The 22,262-nt window shown below is 43.6% G+C and overlaps 2 protein-coding genes across 3 annotated transcripts in view; one reads left to right on the forward strand and one right to left on the reverse strand.

Moving 5' to 3' along the window:
• Positions 1 to 22,262, reverse strand: part of LOC117903463 (protein sprint) — a 130,602-nt gene that overhangs the window by 100,174 nt on the left and 8,166 nt on the right. For both annotated transcript variants that reach the window (XM_034815503.1, XM_034815505.1), the window contains exons 2-3: positions 20,756 to 21,297; positions 15,276 to 15,850 (exon numbers count right to left, since the gene is read on the reverse strand). In XM_034815503.1, coding sequence (XP_034671394.1) covers positions 15,276 to 15,850; positions 20,756 to 20,785 — 605 coding nt within the window. In that variant the 5' untranslated portion in view covers positions 20,786 to 21,297. The remainder of the gene's footprint in view (positions 1 to 15,275; positions 15,851 to 20,755; positions 21,298 to 22,262) is intronic.
• Positions 2,618 to 4,498, forward strand: LOC117903465 (uncharacterized protein F09G8.5-like). Its single transcript, XM_034815513.1, has 3 exons — positions 2,618 to 3,038; positions 3,359 to 4,036; positions 4,099 to 4,498. The coding sequence occupies exons 1-3, from the start codon at positions 2,719 to 2,721 to the stop codon at positions 4,271 to 4,273; spliced, it is 1,173 nt and encodes a 390-aa protein (XP_034671404.1). The 5' UTR covers positions 2,618 to 2,718; the 3' UTR covers positions 4,274 to 4,498.

Consider the following 22,262-nt stretch of genomic DNA (forward strand, 5'->3'; position numbering starts at 1 on the left):
TGGTTTTAATGGCTGTTTTTTTTAAGATTTGTAGAATTGTTCGTCCTTACACACTTCTTATATTTACATTGCACATTTATCATAAACAATAAAGAATAATCCCATAATAAAATACCGACATATCTACATACCAGACCAACATTCCGTTCGCATATTAAAATTTCGAGATTGCCAAACTTGTACGCATTCCAGGCGTACTTCTTGCGATCCACACCCAAGATAATTTCCCCCACACTAGGAATAAATTAACCCAACAAATATATCAATAATCAAAATGAGTGCACCCGAATCGCTTTCTAAGGTTGGTTACTTTACAGATTCGACAATTGTTATAGTACCGGGTATCGATGAGTAAATGGGGTATATTGTATTTGTGCGAATAACGGTTGTATGTAACGCACAGAAGGAAACGTTTCCGACCCCATAAAGTATATATGTTCTTGATCAGCATCAATAGACGAGTCGATAGAGCCATGTCTGTCTGTCCGTCTTGTTGATCGCCTGGTTCTCAGAGACTATAAGAGCTAGAGCCACCAAATTTTGGCACCAGACTGCTGTATGCTCACACTGAAACCAGTGTATTTCAGAAATGAGCCCCGCCCCGTTCTTCCCCCGCAAAAGGGCGAAAACCTCCCAAATCTACAATTTTGAAGATAACAGAAAACTAAAAACGCCATTCCATAGGGAAAGATTATATCTATCAGATCACCAAATTGGGATTCGATTGGATCATTATTATAGCCACAATGAAGAAATTAATTTCTATCTATCAGATCACCAAATTGGGATCCAATTGGATCATTATTATAGCCACAATGGAGAAATTAATTTTCAGTGGCCAAACCCACCCCGTCCCGCAGCATTTACACTCTGCTTCGCGCTGTTTATGGCCTGGCCCTGACACGTCACTGCCTCTGCCGCTGCCTCTGCCTCTGCCGCTGCCTCTGCCGCGACTCTGCAGTGTGTGTTTCTAGGGGAGGGTGGCGAGCTAAAGGAGCGTGTTGGCGTGAGTAGTGTTGTTGATGTAGGTGACAGATGAAGAAAAAATGTAAAATTTGACAAATAACCGCTAAGTTGCAGATGTAGTACTGAGTGCCGGGTATAAAAGTTGTGACGCGTAAGAAGCGTCTCACACGTCCCTTCTCGTTTCTTTTTTTTTTTGAGCCGCTTTTTAACTTTATTTAAGATCTGTCTTTTGCAGACAATTATTAAATTACCTCTATGGGTACTTGGCAATCTTATTTCACTTATCTTATAGTTATGTTATTATGAATAGTTTTGTTATGTCTAGCTGCTTAGTTCCAGGGGAGGTGCAGCGGATGATCTCTTTTAAGTCTTCTTGTGGTTGTGCTGTTGTCCAGCAGGCCAATAGCTGGGTTGTTATCGTGCTGGTGCAGACGTGTGAGGTACCTGGTGCTACTCTCAGTGATCACTTCCATTACCCACGGTATGTTGAGGACACTGTGGATTGTGGCATTGTCGTGGTAAATATGTGCATTACCGAAAATTCGGAGGGCTTTATTTTGGAAAATTTGTATGATCCGCGGTTACTTGGTTTGGCAGTTCCCCAAAGTTGTATGCCGTATGCCCATATTGGTTTAATGATCGCCTTGTAGACAAGCAGCTTCGACCGTAGGTTGAGTTTGCTTTTGCGGCCAATTAGCCAACAGAGTGTCTTCAGCTTGTCATCCGCCTGCTTTCTTTTCTTAAACAGGTGAGCCCTCCAGGTTAGCCTCCTGTCTAGTGTCATGCCAAGGTATTTCGGCGTTTCTTCGTCCGGGATAATGACCCCTTCCAGGTATACAGCTGGATATTTACCCGGCCTTAACGCGAATGTGGTGGCTGTGGACTTATCGTTGTTGACCGCGATGTTCCACCTCCTCTGCCAGTTGTTGACTAAATCCAGCTCTGCTTGCATTATTTGAGAGGCCTCGTCCGGCGTATCAGCGGTTGCTACGAATGCTGTGTCATCAGCGTAGGTGGCGATGAGTAGGTCGGGGCTCTCAATCACTGGCAGTCCTGCAGTGTAAAGATTGTAAAGCAGTGGGCCGAGCACACTGCATTGGGGGACGCCAGCTCTGATGCTCTTCAGTGTTGAGCTCGCATTTCCGCATTTCACCAAGAATTGTCTGTCAGCCAAGTTTGAGGCAAGGAACGCGTAGTAGGCCTGCGGTAGATTCCACCTGATTTTGAAGAGTAGCCCGGTGTGCCAGACTCGGTCAAAATGCCTGTTTAACATCAAGCATTACAACACAGCTGTATTTCTTGCACTCAAAAGCGTACAGGATTGCTCCGGGGTTCCATGACCACGCCTGAAGCCGAACTGGTGATCGGGGATCAAATTAGCCTCGTCCAATACTGGCAAAACTCTACGCAAGAATAATCTTTCGAGTATTTTGGAGAGCGTCGTTTGTAATGTTTTCTCTGGGGCCATAAGAAAAGAGTCCATAAGTATAATTCTGAAATTACACACTATCCATGAAGGTGTGCTGTCTCCATCGTACACGGAATCAACTTGGAGCCTGTAGCAGCATAATCACTTGGCATATACTTTTTGGATAGATCTAGAATGCCTTCAGCATATGACAATTCTCTATGCTTTAGAAATAATTTTATCTTAGTCAATCCGTCACCCCAGTCACTCCCAGTTTGGGAAAACAAAATAATTTTAAATCGGAAAATTTTTGGTTGCGATTCATTCATATAAACAATTGAAATATGAGGGTGCTACGGGAGGAGATGGTGTTGGACAAGGCCAAGACCTCTGCTCTGGAGCGTGTTGTGAACATTAATTTTGTCAATTGTGACTTGACGGATGTGTCGATAATCCAGCGCATGTCCAAATTAGAGATAGCTTCACTCTCAGTTAATGGGATCACATCGTTGGAGGTATTCGCCGCCTGCCCCAAGCTGAAGCAGCTGTATCTCCGTGCAAATAAAATAGAGGACATCGATGAAGTGGAGCATCTGAAGAACCTGCTGGAACTAAAGGTTCTGGCCTTGGAGGCTAACCCCTGTGTGGATCGTGCTGGTCCAGGGTGAGTACTGTGCACCAGGTAGCGAGGTCGCTCTAACGAGTGGTCTTTCCTTAACGACTGGCATATATTCTTGAAAGAGTGGTCTCAATGACTAGTGGTATTCCTTAACGAGTAGTCTAACTGATGAGTGGTATTCCTTAACGATCTATCTTCTCACAACGAGTGGTCTTCCTTAAGCAGTGTTCTTCAAAGAATTATCTTCCCTTAACGAGACGTCTTACTGCAACAAGGGGCCTCCTTTAACGAATTCTTCCTTCCCTTAACGAGTGGTATTTTCCCTCAAGGAGCTGTGTCCCCTAACGAGTTGTCTCTCTTCTCAGGTACCGCGGCATACTGCTGCGCTCACTGCCTACGCTTACGAAAATTGATCGCATTGATGTAACTCAGGAGGAGATTACAAATGCATTGTGTAACATCGAACCTCCTGACATGTGTGACGAATATGCTGAAGAATCCTTGAATCCCGTTATTCCACATGTCCCGTCAGCTCAACAGACGCAACGCAGCTTGAGTCCTCAAATAGAGGAACAGTTGGTGCAGGTGTCACCGCGTCCTCGCACGCCATTCGCCGCAGCCGGGCACAAGGAGCCGGAACTATCACTACCAAGGACTCCCTTGCAGGGATCTCGACTTGAGAAATCCCGTAGCCGCTCTCCGTCTGACTCTTACGCTGGCAGAAGCGTCTCCCGAGAGGAATATTGTGATATAAGCCGAGCACGCGATTACAGCTGTCAGTCTTTGGACTTTCGACAGAACTTCTCCGATTGCCAAGACTGGGGCTTCAGTGGTCTATCCCTGGATCAGCAGGAGCAGCAGATGCAACTTCAGTTTCAGATGCGCAGCCAGATGCAACATTCGTTGGGGCATCGTCCGAATGGCAATGGACAACTGGATATGGTGCCGGATTATTTACAACGTCGCTGTCAGCGACGTGGACACAGGACTGTCGCCAGTGCCACAGGGAAACCACCCCAATGGCAGACAGATGAAAGCGATTAGTAAGCCAGTGTACCCTTTTGATCGAAGTTGGCTGAGGGACTAACTCCCTATCTCTACACAGCTTGCAATACCCGATGAACTATCCATCGGGGGGGCGCAGAATGCGTAGTGAAAAACCCGTGCACAATAATACTCTATCAGCCATGTTGTCTTTGCTGCAGGAACTCGATCTAGCGGCTGTTCAGGAGCTGGACAATGCAGTCGGTAAGCGCTTGAGGGAACTCACGCGCTATTAAAATACCCACAATATCAATCACTGCACAGATACACGACACACACGACACACACGACACTGATATTGACCCAGACACAGTTCCGGTCCCGAATAAGCACCGATAAACAAACACAGTAATGCCAGCATAGCCAGCGCGTGCGTCACATGCAGACCTCAAAGATGGCTATAACAAGGAAGACACCTTAACACGTTGTGTGATTCCCTGTTATTGCGATCTTTTCTGGTACTAAATAGTTATCAAAATCGAGTAAAAATTAATAAAATGTTCAATGGAAAAATCGAAATACATATGTAGAGCTGCCGAAAATCTTCAGGGGAACTTCCATTGGCATGAGCAACCTTTTTTTGTGGGGCTGCAAACTGGCAGCTTTGTGTGCCACAACTATTTTGAGTGTCTGAATTTTTAATTTTACCTTAAAAGCCGGAAATTAAATCAAGATTTGCGTGCCACAGACAGTCAGGCATTTGCATATTTTGTACAAAAAGCGAGCGATAGTGAGAGTGAGAGTCCTAACTCTCATTTAGGGCAGCATTCTGGTCTGGTTTTTGTGGTCATTCATTCTCATTCCCGTTTTGACCTGACACTTTGACCATGAAAATGAAAATATGTTACAGGTTCCTATGATTTTTTTTTGTGGCCAGACTAAGAAAAATGCTGCTGTGGATGGGCTGGCTGGTGGCGCCCACCAGCGGCCACCAGACCCCAGCCCTGGCATCCATGTGTTTGTGGATTTGTAAAGAGCGCAAGTGTAATTAGTGTGAGGCTTAACGGGGCTAAACAAACAGACAGATCGTGGGCCGGGTCAGGCCCAGACATAGACACAGGCACAGAGTCAGACCGTAACGAAAATGAAACGCAACAAAAACCAAACAAAAACTCAGACCAGTTTCGGCTTGGAATTTGTCCCCCTTGGTTTTTTCTATTTGTATTTTTTGTTTCTTTTTTCGACTAAGCTTTACAACTATTGCCAAATTGCATTTGAATAGTCGCAGCATTTGGGAGTTTTGTTTGTTTGTATCTCGGTTTTGGTTTTGTGTTTTGCGTTTTGGTGTCTGATGACGATGACTGCAACTGCAACTGTCTCTGGCTAATAAATCGCTAGAGCATTATTTATGATCTCCTCGGTGTCACTCTGGCCTGGCTTTTGGCCTGGGTATTCGCTTTTTCCTATGTATTTTATGCATGGTTACTTTTTATGACTGACACAGCGGCACCCTCTGACGTATGCGTGATATGCTCTCAGACTCTGTCTCAGTCTCTGTCTCTCCGTGTCTGACTCTGATTCCAACTCTGACTTTTGTTTGGACTATTACTTAGTGTCCCAAACACAGCACAAAACAGCAATCAGAGAAGCCAACTGTTAACGGCCTTGGCCAAGTGCTTGGGGCGAACCGCTGGAAAAATTATGATCCGCATAAAAAGTTATAGTTTATGAGGAGCACCAAATGATTCGACAATTTGGAGGGGAGACATTGTATATATTTGTGGCCTGGGAATGTGTGTGGAAAGTGTGCAGGTGCGAAGACATCTTAAATTGACTGTTGACAGAGAGAAGTCTTGCGTTGCGATCTGGCAACACTGCAGTGCGAAATTTACCTTTTGGGGCAACGCTGCAAACAGTTCACCATTAGAATATGACTAGCCGTGTTGTGACTAAACTCAGTATCTCTTGGTTTTTGCCATATCCCATGGAAAGAGCTGGCAAAATTGTGGAAAATCGCTGTCTGTCTGCTCCTTATTCGTCTAAAATAAAATCGAAACGATAAATCTGTATAGGAGATACTTTTCGTTTTGAAATTAAAATAAAGACCCATGAAGCTGAATGATGCTCCATTTCAATCACAATAAATGCCGAAATGTATGTAGATCTTATGGACACTGAATTAATATTTTGTTGTCAATGGAAATGGAAATATATGGAAATAAATGGACGTTCCTTCGGCAAAGTGTTGCAAAATGGGAAACCATTCCGGTTGAGTAGATCATCCAACAAGACCTGCCAAGAGACAGTCCAAATGTTAGGTTTAAATCTTTTGGTGAACTTTTAATTGAATTCATTTAAGTCTCAACCTTTAATTTCAATTGAAGTGCGGCAACAGCGCTTGGCTGCGCCTCTTTTGATTGCGCTGTAGGATGCGCTCTCTCGACAGTCATAAAAAACACATTCATCAGGCATCTCTTTAAGCGATTGTCATTAATGATGATGATGATGATGATAATGATGTTGATGTCGATGCGAAATCGGGTGGGTGGATTCCATGAGAAATACTCACATATGTCCGTTGGATGGGGGAACACCTTGTTTATGGCTCTGCCTCTCCCCTCTGTTTCGATGCCAAAAACTTCCGGCCATCGTGGAGGAATGGGGAGAACAGCTGTTGTTCTCTATGAAGAACCTCCATCGAGCGTCGGAGCGTTTGGGGGTGCGCGAACCGACCAAATGTGGCCTTGATGCCTCAACGCAAAAGAAACAGAAACAATGAAGCTTCAAATTGCATGTTAAGATCTGCCTGCCTTCTTCTCTACCGCTGCTTAGCAGCTAGTGCCGAAGGAAATCAGAAATAGTAACAAGTGCCACCGAGAAGAAGCCACAAAGAAGGACCGAGCATGGGGTTTTGGGTGGGGAAGTTCATGCATGTGCATGGTATCTGTGTGTGTGTGAGTGGTGGCAAAGTGGGGACGTTGTCCGGGTAGCAAAGTCTTTTGATTTATGCGGAGCAATTAATTTTTTTGCGCATTTTTGTTGGTGCTGCTGCTTCTCCTGCTATATGTTGCCATGGGGAAGTTGCTGCTGCTGACGACACCGACACGGACACGGGACACACGAACACGGACATGAAACTATGTAAAAAGGCGACAAAAGCCTGCCCCAGGCACAGTGCCACTAGTGGTCCACACTCGAGTATGCCCTTGCAGAGGGTATCATAATAGGGAAAAAAATAATGCAATTATTTGAAGATAATCTTTATTTAAATTTGAGTATAAGCACAACAGAAATCGGGAGGAAACGGAATGAATAATATTTTTCCCATTTTTCCTATCTCTTTTCGCTGTCTTAATTTCTCATAAACAAATGACGCCAAGCAAAAGTAATTCTTAAAATAACTTTCAGAAAGTGTATAATACAAATAATGAGAGAAAGAGGCAACCGAAGAGCAAATTTAAAACCGGAAACCTTGGATCACAAATCATCATGTTTATCATATTTTTACGATCAACATATACATATATTTGAAGTAAGCAATTTTCCTAAGCTTCCTTAGCAAAGTAGTTTGAAGACAATTAGCTAAAAAAAAAACTGAGATAGAGACAACTATGGCCCCTTCAGCAAGTAATAAGAATTAACGATGCCCAAATCTGAGGACACTATGAAGATAATGTTGAAGGACATTTTTTGTTGTTGCATAATTCAATTGAGTTTTTGCGATTCATTATATGTTCTTGATGTTGCAGAGATCCATAGCACTACTCGACAAAATCGATCTTTTTTATCCTCAAGGAACCAACCCGACTTTTTATACCCGGTACTCGAAGAGTAAATAGGGTATATTGTATTTGTGCGGATAACGGTTGTATGTAACGCACAGAAGGAAACGTTTCCGACCCCATAAAGTATATATATTCTTGATCAGCATCAATAGCCGAGTCGATTGGGCCATGTCTGTCTGTCCGTCCGTCCGTCCGTCCGTCCGTCCGTCCGTCCGTCCGTCCGTCCTTATGAGCGCCTGGATCTCAGAGACTATAAGAGCTAGAGCCACCAAATTTTGCATCCAGACTTCTGTATGCTCACACTGTTACAAGTGTATTTCAAAAATGAGCCACGCCCCTTCCGCCTCGCAAAAGGGCGAAACCCCCAAATCTACAATTTTGAAGATAGCAGAAAACTAAAAACGCCATTTCGTAGGGAATGACCATATCTATCAGATCACCAAATTGGGATACGATTGAATCATTTTTAAAGCCACAATGAAGAAATTAATTTGCAGTGGCCAAACCCACCCCGTCCCGCAGCATTAACACTCTGCATCGCGCTGTTTATGGCCTCTCCCCCTGACACGTCTCTGCCTTTGTCTCTGCCACTGTCTATGCCTCTGCCGCGACTCTGCAGTGTGTGTCTATAGGGGAGGGTGGCGAGCTAAAGGAGCGTGTTGGCGTGAGCAGTGTTGTTGATGCAGATGACAGATGAAGAAAAAAATGTAAAATCTGACAAATAACCGCTAAGTTGCAGATGTAGTACTGAGTGCCGGGTATAAAAGTTGTGACGCGTAAGAAGCGTCTCACACGTCCCTTCTCGTTCTGATAGATTTCGGGCATTAAAATTGCCTAATGAATTATGGTCTCATAATAATATTTTGTTTTTCTATGGCAAAACTCTTTTTTGAAGAATTTTTTAAATGTGGTATTTTTTTAAAAGTTTTTTTTAAGTGTCTTAAGTTATGCGAAAAAATTATACCGCAGCCTTGAGGAAAAATCATGTCGGGAAGAGTAGTAGAATTTCTGAACGGTACTCGCATCTTCGTTACCTTTTTATTCACATATTCTTTGCTGTTTTCATGGAGCTCTCGACCACAGTGCGGTGTCTGCGTATGCAGACGCACACACAGATAGCGAGAGAGAGCGAGAGTGTCGGCTAAAGGTGCGTTCACGCGTAGCAATGCAGAGAGATCTCTTTCCAAGTGGCCCCCACCACTCCATGCCCCATTTGCCCGCCCTCTTTGCCTCATACGCTTGTGTCATTGGATGGACGAACGGAGAGGATGCCTCCCGGCGTCCCGTAGGTCGCTACGGAGTTTTCCTGTTCGCATTGGTTGAAGTTTTTGCGGCCAGAAATGGGCAACGTTTTGGAATTTTAGTTCCGCTTTGTTGCCATTGCCCCATGCCACATGTCCTCGACTCTGGCTGCTGGCTGGCTCTGGCTGCCGACAGGCGACTGCCGTCTGCCGCCTCCTCCCTTTGGTTTCGTTGTGGTTGTTGTCAGGCTAAGTGTTTGTTATGATTTATATTGGTTTTATTAAATGTTTCAACAACCTTTTGGCCAACAATTATTTACTGCAGGCCATGGAACGAGCAAACGGCGGGGAGCGTGGCACGCATGAACGCATCGAATGGGAGGAGGGACTAGGAGTGGGTTTGGAGTAGATGTGGAGTGCCACGAATGCCAGACGTCCTGTCAATGACATTAAAGTCTCGGGCCATCCAGCCAGACCATGCGGCAGGTGTTGGCACGGCGCATGCAACATGACGGTGCTGCACGGCAAGTTAATGAGCTTAAAGGAAACGCAGCTGCCAAGGAGTCGAACGTAATGCCGAAAGCTCCACTTAAGCTTCGAAAAACCAAGCAGACACAAGCCGGCAAAATGTGACAGAAGTCTGAGCGAGAAAAATAGAGAGAGAGAGAGAGCAATACGAACATTGGATGTCCTTTTTGATTTGCAATGTACAAAAAACACTGCACCGATGCATGTCTCGAGGTTTTTTTTTTAGCTGCTTCAAAATTAATCTCACAATTGATCTAAACAATTTTCCAAGACAAACAGAATCTTGAAATGAAGAAGACAATGAAGGAAACCGGTCCATTAGCACAGCACTGCACCTCGAAACTTCTTGAGTCTACAACACAAATCTTTAAATAAAATATTCGGGTTTTAGGTGCAAAACATGGCAGAAATAAATATTGACTTTCATTTAAGCTTTGTACTTGAAAAACATTTCATAATAAATAAAATGTGTATTTTACATTTGAAGACGAGTTATGAGTTATTTGGAGAGCCGCCGCAGCAAATATGTACATTGGCACACATTTGTATACATATCTAAGAGTTAATAATACCATAGCAGATCTTTTTTCTCTAGGTTTATACACACTTTGCTGTTGCTAGACATGAGGCACTCACAGTAGCTTGAAATGCCGCCGGTTGGGATAATGATATTTTGACTGACATCTGGCATTATTTAAAAAAATTTTAAAAAAATAATAATATTTTATTTGTATTTTCATTTTGCAAAAATATTATAATTTTTAATAGATTTTGCTGCCAAAAGATTTATTATCTAGTTAATGCAGCAAAATGTGTTCCTTAGATGGAATATTCATCAAACTGCAGCCTGAGGGAACAGCAAATGTATTTGTTTATGTGTGACCAATCGATTGAGTATGCCCTGGATACCTGGGGAAGGAAAGGCACTTGGAACAACTTGTCATTGCAGCTTAGATGACAATGTTGATGGAGGTGACAGCAGCAAAAGGAGCACAGGAGTACAGGCAGATCCTTAGAAAAAACACACACACAAAAAACCAACAGCCAACAACACTATCCTTGTCGTCACTGCACGTTTTTGATGGCTTTATTGTTTAGCTTGGAGTTTTTCCCGCCTTCTAGTTGGAGGGGGAAAATGAGCACAAATTGCTCCAAAAAGTCGCCAAGTCGTTGGGCTGCCGGCTCTGGTGCTGCGCGAGGTGGCAGACAGTCCATCTCCTCTGCACTTGAATGACTTTTCATAACTTTATGGAAAGTTTTCACAATGCACAAGGCACAAGGCAGGCGACATCGACAATGAAGAAGACCCCGCCTGACAATGGCCAAATGAGTGGCGCTCTCAGGGAGAGGGTAAGGGTCACCTTTTGCCTGCTGTGGCACGTTTCCGCTTCCGTTTAGCGTGACTTCTCCTGGTCTCACTCTCACTTTGCCTGCGTTCCACTTGAGCATAATGAATATTTTCCTAAATTGAAATGTTGTTTGTCCTTACACTCCTGCTGCTCGCTACTCGAGGTGGTCCTCGTGGACTCCAAAAAACGCCCCCAACGACCAACGAGTCACTTTCACTTTATGACTGCCTTGGCGGCTGCATAAATATGAAAAATGTAAAATTTAATATGCAATTTACGTCACTGAAAAGTTGCTTCCTTCAGCTACCATCCCCCTGTCCCCTGCTCCATCTCCAGCTCCACTTTTCCTTGGCTCTTCTTGTCCATTCAATTTGCATATTTTTTTTTCTTTTGACTTGTAATGCTCTTCCATCGGGTATTGCAGAGACGGAGCCTTACTTGTGAGAGTTTAACAGTCTCAGATTATTCCATGCTAAAGATTTTGCATCTCTGGATTAAAAAATATCTAAATTTAGATTAAGGGATTTCTCGAAAGGGCATCTAAAGCTTCGGGGCACCTGCCATTCCTTTTCTTTTATTTCTTTTTTGTATCCCTGTTGTTCTTTTAATGATTTACACTTTTCTTTAGTGCTTTCTCTTTGCGACTTTCTTTGGGTTCTCTTCTGGGTTTCTTCTTTTTTGTGCTTTTTATGTCTTTGGTCATTGTATTGTCTGGGGAAATTTAGAGCCTCTCCGCCCGTGATCCCTAAGAGTCTGTGGCAAATGTGCGATGAATAAGTGAGAACTTGGCTAATGAGTGGGTCCACAGTGGACACTGGACACTGGACAGTCGTACACGAGTACGAGAGTACGTTGCAAAATAACGAAATTTGAGATTTCAATTGACGTTCAACGTCGCTGGCATTGAAATGTGACTTGTGTGATGGCGCGAATTCACTTCATTTCATGGCCTTTGGCACACAACATTCGCTCACTCACTGACTCTGACAGACAGATAGATAGACAGACAGTTGTATGCTAAATATGATTGATATGCCCACAAAAGACATCTCTTTCGTTGCTATGTCTATCATTGGGCTTGTCCGCGAAGAGCAACAGGGAGAGAGTCGATCACAAAAAATAAGTAAATAAAAGATCAATCACTTCACCTCGCAGTCGATTGGTGGCGAGAGAAAGAGAGATGACAAAGCCCCCACAAAACATATTAATTTGGAGCCATTCATTGATCTCCATCTGCAGCTCAATCTCAATCCATGGGATACATTTCTGCAAAATTCGCCCCACAAATAAAGACCTCTATCCATCAGCATGGTAGTATGAACTGTCCAGAGAGAGAGAGCTGTTTATAAGGTTTGAACGACCTGCAGTAGTTGGATGTTTTTCTGAACTTACTATAAAATTTATATCTAAAAGTAGAGCCAAATATCCTGATGTCGCGGCACATTCCGCTTGTTATTCACATTTGTTTCTCGCACTTGATAAAGGAGCACACACACAAATTTCTATTGTAGATTAGCAGCGAAGACATAAGCGCGGCGCGAGCCAACTAAATTAATTATGTTAATCTGTTTACATGTCAGCCGCATTAGAAGAGCTTCTTGTAATTGAGGGAGGGATGGAGGGCGAGGTGTCTACAGTTAATAAAGCAAACACCTGTCGCAGCTTTGCGAGAGGGCCGAAACCACAGCAAGAGCAAACCATTTGTGTCTCCATCTTGTTGGCAACGCATCGGTGGCTGCGTCAGAAACTTAAAACGCTCTCAAATTGCATAAACTTTTTGACAATCATCAAGCCCATGATGTTGATGATGATGATGGTGGTGATAGCGGATGATGATGGCTGGGTGGAAGATATGGGGCCTGGTCCTAGACATCATCAATTTTCAGAGTCGAGAGTCGGGCAAGGGCAAGCATGGGGCCGAAACAAAAACACTTGGGAAGCACGCAAAAACTTTTTGTGGTACCAGCGGCAGAAACAGTGCTACGACAGATGTTGAAAAATATAATGAAACAATTCTTGGTATATGATGAAACGCTTTTGAGATATGTCTAGATAATTTATTTGAATTCAAAACATTGATTGAGAGCTGCAATTTCGCTGTTAAGGATCTTTAATCAGAATTCTAATTTTAGTTCTAAACAATTTGAAAAAAATTTACTTCTTTTATTTACTATTATTGTTATTGTTGTATGTCAGTTATTCTTACTAGTTCGGTCAAATTTAGCTAAAACTGTGTGAAAATTAAAAGCTTTAAACTAATTTTGGGCAGATGTAAATACAAAATTCACCTCTCGTTAAAAATTACTCTGTTCAAAATATCTTTGAGTTACTTTAGGAATTAAAATGATTCTCTCAGAAATGATAAAAAATACTAAAATTAAATATTGAACAGAAAACTGCTGTCAATCAAATTGGTGATCAAAATTTATCTTGTTAGAGAAAATTTCTTGGAAAAATAACGTCGCTGGTTTTTCTTTGTCACTCCTGCATGCGGGTTTTTGTCATGTTTAAACTTTTAATTCTATATTTGCATACCACTGTGCTGCTGCCTGTTGTCGTCGTAGTCATTGTAACTGATGTTGATGAGGCATCGTGCACTTTAAGCAAATTAGTTACGCAGCTCATGTTCGTGGCTCCTTGTAACCTCATCCTCAGACATTTCCCTAAAAACCCAAAGCCAATGCCCCTTCCATTTTGCATTCGCTACTTGTGTGGATGTGTGTGTTTTGGGTGGTAAACAAATTTAATAAATAGCTAAACACACTCACAAAAGTCACACACAACCCTAACCCTTTGTACCAGTTACCAGTAGGCAGTTACCATTCGCAGTCCCAGTCCGGGATGGAGCGGAGCCGGGGGAATGGGGCTGGTTCCGGCTGTCGGCAAAGAAAGAAACCCTTCAACCCTCTCTATAAGTCGCTGGACGGGGGTATATTTGTCCCCCTTCTTCTGGCAGACATATTCATATTTACTCAAGTTTATGGAGCATTCTATTTGTCTTTGGTTTCTGTCATCTCCGGACATTTGTCGGCTGTTGTTTCTGCCATCTCCGGATTGCCACATAAAATATAACACTTCATTTTGGCTGAGGGGTGTTCCGGGGGGGTTTCAGTTTCAGTTTTTCTCCTTTGGCCAATAACTAGGAAAGTCTTGACGCCTACACCCCAACCCGCACGACCCACAATGAGGGTCGAGTGATAGAGTCGGTGGCGGTGTCGGCCTCATAATTTATATGCTAAACATATTGCGCTTATATGGAATTACAAAAATATATCTAAATACATACAGCAAACGCTCACATACATGTTGAAGCCCCCTCACCCTCCTGCCACCGGCCACTGCTCGGTTTTTGGCTGGTTGTCAACGGTCTGGTTGCCATAACTTAACTGCCAGCTAAACTGGCTGTAGTTGACTGGGAGTGCCTCCTTCTGGTTCTCGTTCTATTTCTGTTTCTGATGCTGGGTGTGTGGGTCCATGGCTAATGAAAAGGTTAAGCTTGCAATTTTATGCCCCATTCGAGCTAAAGTTTGGCCAGAGGAGACCCTTGTCAAATGGTTTTCTGCAAGAGTTTCAGCATTCAATTTTGAATGCTTAAATGTTAGCCATCGTTCCATTCATTATGACTGCCCGAAAGGCAAATCACTGGTGACCCCGTCCCTATCTATAAAACATTTCTATGTGCATTGATGGTTTTCAATTTTTACAAAATTGTAAATTGTGAGCCCCGCCCCCTTCTGCCCCGCAAAAGGGCGAAAACCTCCCAAAGCTACAATTTGGAAGGTAAAAGAAAATTAAAGGGAAGCATTGGGATCCGATTGGACTATTATTATAGCCAGAGTGAAGAAATTAATTTGCAGTGGCCAAACCCACCCCGTCCCGCTGCATTCACACTCTGCTTCGCGCTTTTTATGGCCTCTGCCCCTGACACGTCTCTGCCTCTGCCTCTGCCACGACTCTGCAGTGTGTGTCTATAGGGGAGGGTGGCGAGCTAAAAGAGCGTGTTGGCGTGAGAAGTGTTGTAGATGTAGATGACAGATGAAGAAAATATTTAAAATTTGACAAAAAACCGCAGGTACAGATGTAGTACTGAGGGTCTCACACGTCCCTTCTCGTTTTTACTGGAATTCCCAGCCAAATGGCGAACACAGTTGCCCACTGCATTGAGGCTCTCCACAGCTCATCTTTTGGCCATGACTCTGATGCTTTCTGGTGCTGTCAACCATGCGTGCCAGTGCCAGTGGCAGTGGCTGTGGCAACCCGCCCATTCCCATGAAGCGCTCAACGGAGCATAAACTTTTTACAGACCATTGCCACCTGTAGAGGTTACGCGAGAATTTCGCCTCTCTTCCTTTTTCTTATGAAGAAGAAAAATGGGAGGATGGAATGGTGACTTACCTCTGATGATGATGGCGCTGACTGGGTCGGCGCTGGGGACGCGGCTGCATTGATGGAGGCGTTAGCGGATGAACGTGAGGATGAGGATGACACCAGAGCGGCAGCCGTTGCACCTTCTTGACCTCTGGCGAGAGGCCCATTATCCGTGTGGCCGCCGCACTGGCGCTCAACGGTGCTGTCACATTGGCCCAATCGCTGGCATCCGTATCCTCCGCGGCATCGTCAGCCTCCCTTGCCGCATTGGAAATGGCTGGTCGTGAGCGACGCGGTGGCCGTGGCAAGGGCTTGGGTGCCACACGTCGACGATTGTTTTGCAGGCAATTTTGTGTGGATATTGTTGGGGATCGGTTTGTCTTCAGTGGGTGTGGCACATTATTATTGTTAATGCTTTGCCAATGGTGCAGCGGTTGCATCAGTTGCCTTGATTGTAGCTGCTGCTGTGGCTGATGTTGCTGATGCTGATGTGGATGTGGCTGTGTTTGTTGCAGCTGCTGCTGATTCGCTGTTGCATGACTCGGCGCTGAGCGAAGATCGTTCAGCATTACATCCAGATCGCTGGCCAATGAGCTGAGCAGCTGAAATAACAAATAAATAGCATTTAACACACACAGCAATTTTATTCTCACGAAAAGAACTCGCGACCAGAACACCCAGAAAAAAGAACATCAGCGAGATGGAGAAGAAGGGAAGCAACGAGTGAAAAATTAGAGATAAAATCACGGAAATATAAGAAAAAGATTTAAGAGCATAAATAAAGAAAGAGAGAATGAAAAAATAACGAGAAGGGACGTGTGAGACGCTTCTTACGCGTCACAACTTTTATACCCGGCACTCAGTACTACATCTGCAACTTAGCGGTTATTTGAAAAAATTTTAAATTTTTTCTTCATCTGTCATCTACATACATCAACAACACTACTCACGCCAACACGCTCCTTTAGCTCGCCACCCTCCCCTAGAAACACACTTTACAGAGTCAGGGCAGAGTCAGGGCAGAGTCGCGGCAGAGGCAGCGGCAGAGATGTGTCAGGGGCAGAGGCCATAAACTGCGCGACGCAGAGTGTGCTGCTATAAGCTGCGGGACGGGGTGGGTTTGGCCACTGAAAATTAATTTCTTCATTGTGGCTATAATAATGATCCAATCGGATCCCAATTTGGTGATCTGATAGATATAATCTTTCCCTATGGAATGGCGTTTTTAGTTTTCTGTTATCTTCAAAATTTGGGAGGTTTTCGCCTTTTTGCGGGGGCAAAAGGGGGCGGGGCTCATTTTTGAAATACACTGGTTTCAGTGTGAGCATACAGCAGTCTGGTGCCAAAATTTGGTGGCTCTAGCTCTTATAGTCTCTGAGAACTAGCCGACAAACAAGACGGACAGACGGACGGACGGACAGACGGACAGACAGACATGGCTCAATCGACTCGGCTATTGATGCTGATCAAGAATATATATACTTTATGGGGCCGGAAACGTTTCTTCTGTGCGTTACATACAACCGTTATCCGCACAAATACAATATACCCTATTTACTCTTCGAGTACCGGGTATAATGAAGCAACGAGAGCAGAACCTTCTTGGTAATTTGTTTTCTTGTTCATCTTTTCACTCGCTGTTTTTCTACTCTAGTCATCGCCTCTCGCTCGGTTTTTATTCATCTCTAGCTGGGTATATCTCACATTCCATTCCGATTCGCGTTTCCTTGGCAATTTCTATCTTTAATTTATTTACTGTCCAATAAAACTGCACAGCAGAGCCAAGAATCAAGTCTATCACTCGCAATGCAATGAAAACGAGAAGGGACGTGTGAGACGCTTCTTACGCGTCACAACTTTTATACCCGGCACTCAGTACTACATCTGCAACTTAGCGGTTATTTGTCAGATTTTACATTTTTTTCTTCATCTGTCATCTACATCAACAACACTGCTCACGCCAACACGCTCCTTTAGCTCGCCACCCTCCCCTATAGACACACACTGCAGAGTCGCGGCAGAGGCATAGACAGAGGCAGAGACAAAGGCAGAGACGTGTCAGGGGGAGAGGCCATAAACAGCGCGATGCAGAGTGTTAATGCTGCGGGACGGGGTGGGTTTGGCCACTGCAAATTAATTTCTTCATTGTGGCTCCGCCCTTTTGCGGAGGCGGAAGGGGGCGTGGCTCATTTTTGAAATACACTTGTAACAGTGTGAGCATACAGAAGTCTGGATGCAAAATTTGGTGGCTCTAGCTCTTATAGTCTCTGAGATCCAGGCGCTCATAAGGACGGACGGACGGACGGACGGACGGACGGACGGACAGACAGACATGGCCCAATCGACTCGGCTATTGATGCTGATCAAGAATATATATACTTTATGGGGTCGGAAACGTTTCCTTCTGTGCGTTACATACAACCGTTATCCGCACAAATACAATATACCCTATTTACTCTTCGAGTACCGGGTATAATGACCAGCGATTTGATTGTAAATCAGACCAATCAATGCAATTGATTGGTAATTAAGTTCTAGTTGGCTCTCTGTCAGCCTATTTCTCACTCTTGTCTGCAGTGGCATGCAAATCTCCAACTCGATTCTGGGTTAATGAACGGATGTCTCAAGTGGCGACAGCTCATGGGAATCATTTGATTTTGATTTTGATATTTTTTGTTGTGCAAAATCATGGCCCAGAGAGAGGCCACTTGGACATAGCCTTCGGTGTTGTGTCGTGCCTTGTCGTGTCTCTTTGCGGAGGAATTTCCGTTACACAAACATTCGGCTGGCGGTGGTGGTTGTGGTGATGGTGACGGTGATGCATGCATCGCATTGGAGTTTGGGTGTTGGGTGGAGTGCCGGTGTACCTGCCACAACTGGTCTTAACTTCCGGCGGTGGCTGTGTTGCAGGCCTTGGCTCTGGCTGTCGCTCTGCGGCTGTGGCGATCTCCAATAATTACGCGCGCCACTGTCTCGGCTAATGCAATAATAACGGGTTTGTGGCCTGCCTCTCCTCTTGGACTCCCTGCTTCATATGCAACATGGTTAACCCATGTCCCAAACCAAGTCCCAAAAAGCAGCAACAGCCACAGACACAGCAAAAACACTGCAAACCGGCTCCCACGCTCTGTGCTAATTTGATCTCCACTTCGTTTGCAGTTCCTTTTCTTTCGTTTGTTGTGTATTATTTTTGTGTATTTATAAATATCTCTAGAGTTTTTTTGTTTTCTTTGTGTTCTTAGTTTTCTTGCGGCGCAAAAATTGGCAAACTGTATGCGAATGCTGGACGAAAAGTGAAGTGAAAAAAATGGGAATCTGGGAGGACTGAAAACTGTCTGGAATAAGGCAAAAAAGCGTATGGTAATTAGGGATTTTTGCAAATGAAATGAAATGTGGCTTCCATTTGAATGCCACAATTGTTGATGGAAAAGAAGCTGACTTGCTGTTGCCTGGAGCCTGGATGGAGCGTAAAGTTAAGGCCTTTGTCGGTGAGTGGTAACAGTGTGCTGTAACTGTAACTGGGCTGCTAAACTGAGGCTTTTAGCGAAAGTATTTTATTCTGTAATTTTTGACATTGCTTTTGTTTGGTTTACGGATCGTTTATATTCTTTTAAATGCACTTAACGCATTTAGGGGCGTAGCTCAATTGTGTAACAAAATAAAAGAGTTTTTAAGAAATTCAAAAAACTTAAAGTATTTTTTATTCCCGGTACTCGAAGAGAAAATGGGGTATATTGTATTTGTGCGAATAACGGTTGTATGTAACGCACAGAAGGAAACGTTTCCGACCTCATAAAGTATATATATTCTTGATCAGCATCAATAGCCGAGTCGATTGAGCCATGTCTGTCTGTCCGTCTGTCCGTCTGTCCGTCTTGTTTGTCGGCTAGTTCTCAGAGACTATAAGAGCTAGAGCCACCAAATTTTGACACCAGACTGCTGTATGCTCACACTGAAACCAGTGTATTTCAAAAATTAACCCCGAAAATCCACAATTTTGAAGATAACAAAAAACGCCATTCCGTAAAGAATGACCATATCTATCAGATCACCAAATTGGGATCCGATTGCATCATTATTATAGCCACAATGAAGATATTAATTTTCAGTGGCTAAACCCACCCCGTCCCGCAGCTTATATTTGTTGTTTACACATTCTCTCATTCGCACTCTGCTTTGCGCAGTTTGTGGCCTCTGTCTCTGGCACGTCTCTGCTTCTGCCGACACTCTGCCGACACTCTGCCGCGTCTCTGCCGCGATTCTGCCCTGACTCTGCAGTGCGTTGCTCTAGGGGAGGGTGGCGAGCAAAAGGCGCGTGTTGGCGCGAGTAGTGTTGTTGGTGTAGATGACAGATGAAGAAAAAATGTATAATAACCGCTAAGGTGCAGATGTAGTACTGAGTGCCAGGTATAAAAGTTGTGACGCGTCACACGTCCCTTCTCGTTTTTATTTTTGGTTGTAAAATTTATATTTTTATGCCGTTAGTTTAGAGCTTCTGTAAGCAAATGGTTTTGAATCTACAGATATGCACATACTTCATTAAAAATACTTCTTAAATGTATCCCATCCTCATCTCCTAATCGAATCCGCATCACGTATACGCCTCAATGGAATTTGTATTTTTACCAAAACGAGAGAGAAATCGTGAAAAAAAAACAAGCTTAAACATATGGATTAGTATGTAATAATGGCACAGACACACAGCTGGAGCGACAGACAGGCAGAAAGACAGACGGTCAGACAAGGGAGAAGGAGCCATGGACAGGCCGCCAGCCAATTGAGCAATTGCCACAGCAAACAGATTCAAATTGAAAATGTGGGCAAAGCAAGCAAAAACCAAACGGAAAGAAACAAGGCAAGACGTAATGGTCGAATCATCGAATGCCCTTAATGGTAGTTGAATTTTTGATTGAGTTGTAACATTTCCGCAGCTACCAAAGTCTGATTCGTTCAATTGTATTCACAAAATAATGTCTCAGTACAAAGGGAGTTCCATGGGTGACTTAGTCGTGGATGAGTTGTAATTTGTATCTAAATTTCTATAGCTCATCAAAAACGAATGTACCCTTCTTTAATAGGGTACCCCAAAAACCAGGGGGCAAAAAAAATTGAAAATAAAATGGAAACTCAACCGCAGAGTTTCTTGTGTTTGAAGTGCAAACAAAACTTCAATTGGCAATAAATCTGAGTGGGGATTATTTGCGGAGGAAGGGGTTCAGAGAGAGAGAGAGAGAAAGGAATTTAAAGACATATAGAGAGGAAGTGGGATTATTAGCAAATAAGAACAGGGCAGGAGAGACAGGGAGAACTTACAGACAATTTCAATTTAGATCTCATGTAGCAAATCGTAGAATATCGCTGAACAAAAAAATTTAAAATATTTTAAATAAAATCTAACAAGCGACGCGACTGACTGACTTTCCCTGTTTATGTTTCCATCATCTCACTCCCGCTTTTTTATTAACCCTCCTTATCACTTTCTTATGTTTTATTAACATTTTACTTACCGCAATGGCATCCATCACAGCGTTAACCATTTTCCAGCAGCTCTTTCCCCTTCTTGTTGTTACTTTCAATTGATCTTGTTCCTTCTGGTTAGTTCTGGTGAGCTCTTCTTGTCCTGGTCTCTCGCTGAAAGTCTCCTCTTTGATGGGATTCTATTGTCCTTTAGTCGTTGTCTTGCTGCTTTATGTAATGTTCTCGCAGTTTCTGTGCTTCTCTTTGTCACTTCTCCTCTCGCTGCTTCGCTCCCTTGAATCTTTTGATTTATTTGACAATCATGCATATATTTTGCCCACAACTTCGCAATGTTGTTTGCCGACAGATTCTCAATTTCAATTTCAATTCCAATTCATTTGGCTTCTCCGACCCCGTTCTCCAGCGACTCCTTCCGCGCTGGCTCCTCACCGCCTGGCTCCTTTGTCGCTGGATCTGTTGACATTTAATTAACGTTCACGATTTGCTCATGCGACAGGTGGGGTTTGACCGGACAGGCCCGCCAGATCCAAGGATGAGGATTGTGCTAGTACGTGGTACGTGCTCTCGTGCTCTGTGGGTTGGGACAAATTGTGAAAGAGTTATAGGTTTTGCGATGCAAATGACAAAAAAGTGGGCAGCAAAAGGCGTTTAAAAATAAGGCAAAGGCATGGGGAAATGTAGGATGATGAAGTGTAGATTAAAGATGTATGCATGCAAATATATGTATAATGTCAATAATGAGATCACGATTGAGTTTGAATGATGGTTAAGGTTGGAAACCCTCAACGGGTGACTTCATCATTGCAGCTTGAGGAAAGAGCAGCTTTTGCGTGTCTCCGAGGCAGAATCGACAGAAACTCGTAGGCTGAGAAAATCTCACAAATTTATTAAATCAATCCCAGAGTTTAATAACTAAAGCTCGAAGTAAACCTTCGAGAAATGCGCTTCACGAATAATATAAAGAAAAGCCTAAAGTAAAAAGGTACATTTCTGGTAAGAGCCAGGAAAATTTCTCTTTTAAATAGAAATTTAATGTATCCTGTCAAACACGAGAACTACATAGGGTGCATTTTTTGTGGGGGTTATATCTTTGCGATATAGTGAGAGAGTCCCATTTTGAGGTTTTAGTTTGGAGGATCTTTTTGCTACAAAATCAAGAGAATCGAAGAGTTTTTCCTGCAGAAAAATGGAATAATAAAATGGTGAAAATGGAAGAGAAGACGACAAACTTACACACAGCCGGGCAAAAAAAAACACCCCGAAAAAAGTGAATGTTGAATGTATCTTGCAGATACACTCGTCGTCGTACATTCATAAGTTTTTTTTAATTAAAACCCCGTGCAGAGCAATTGCTGTGCTCTTCCTGGCTCTGTCCAAACATTTGTTGGGGCCCCAACTTCATTTGACAATTTCTCAGGCCCCTCAGTCCCCCGCGACCCCCATCACTATGCACACGATGATGATGATGTAGATGTTGACAAATGAAAAAACTCGTTTCACGTATATTATATTTCCACAAATTTTTCCGCATTTTAT

Source organism: Drosophila subobscura, chromosome A (assembly GCF_008121235.1).
Source record: "Drosophila subobscura isolate 14011-0131.10 chromosome A, UCBerk_Dsub_1.0, whole genome shotgun sequence".
Lineage (NCBI taxonomy): Eukaryota > Metazoa > Arthropoda > Insecta > Diptera > Drosophilidae > Drosophila > Drosophila subobscura.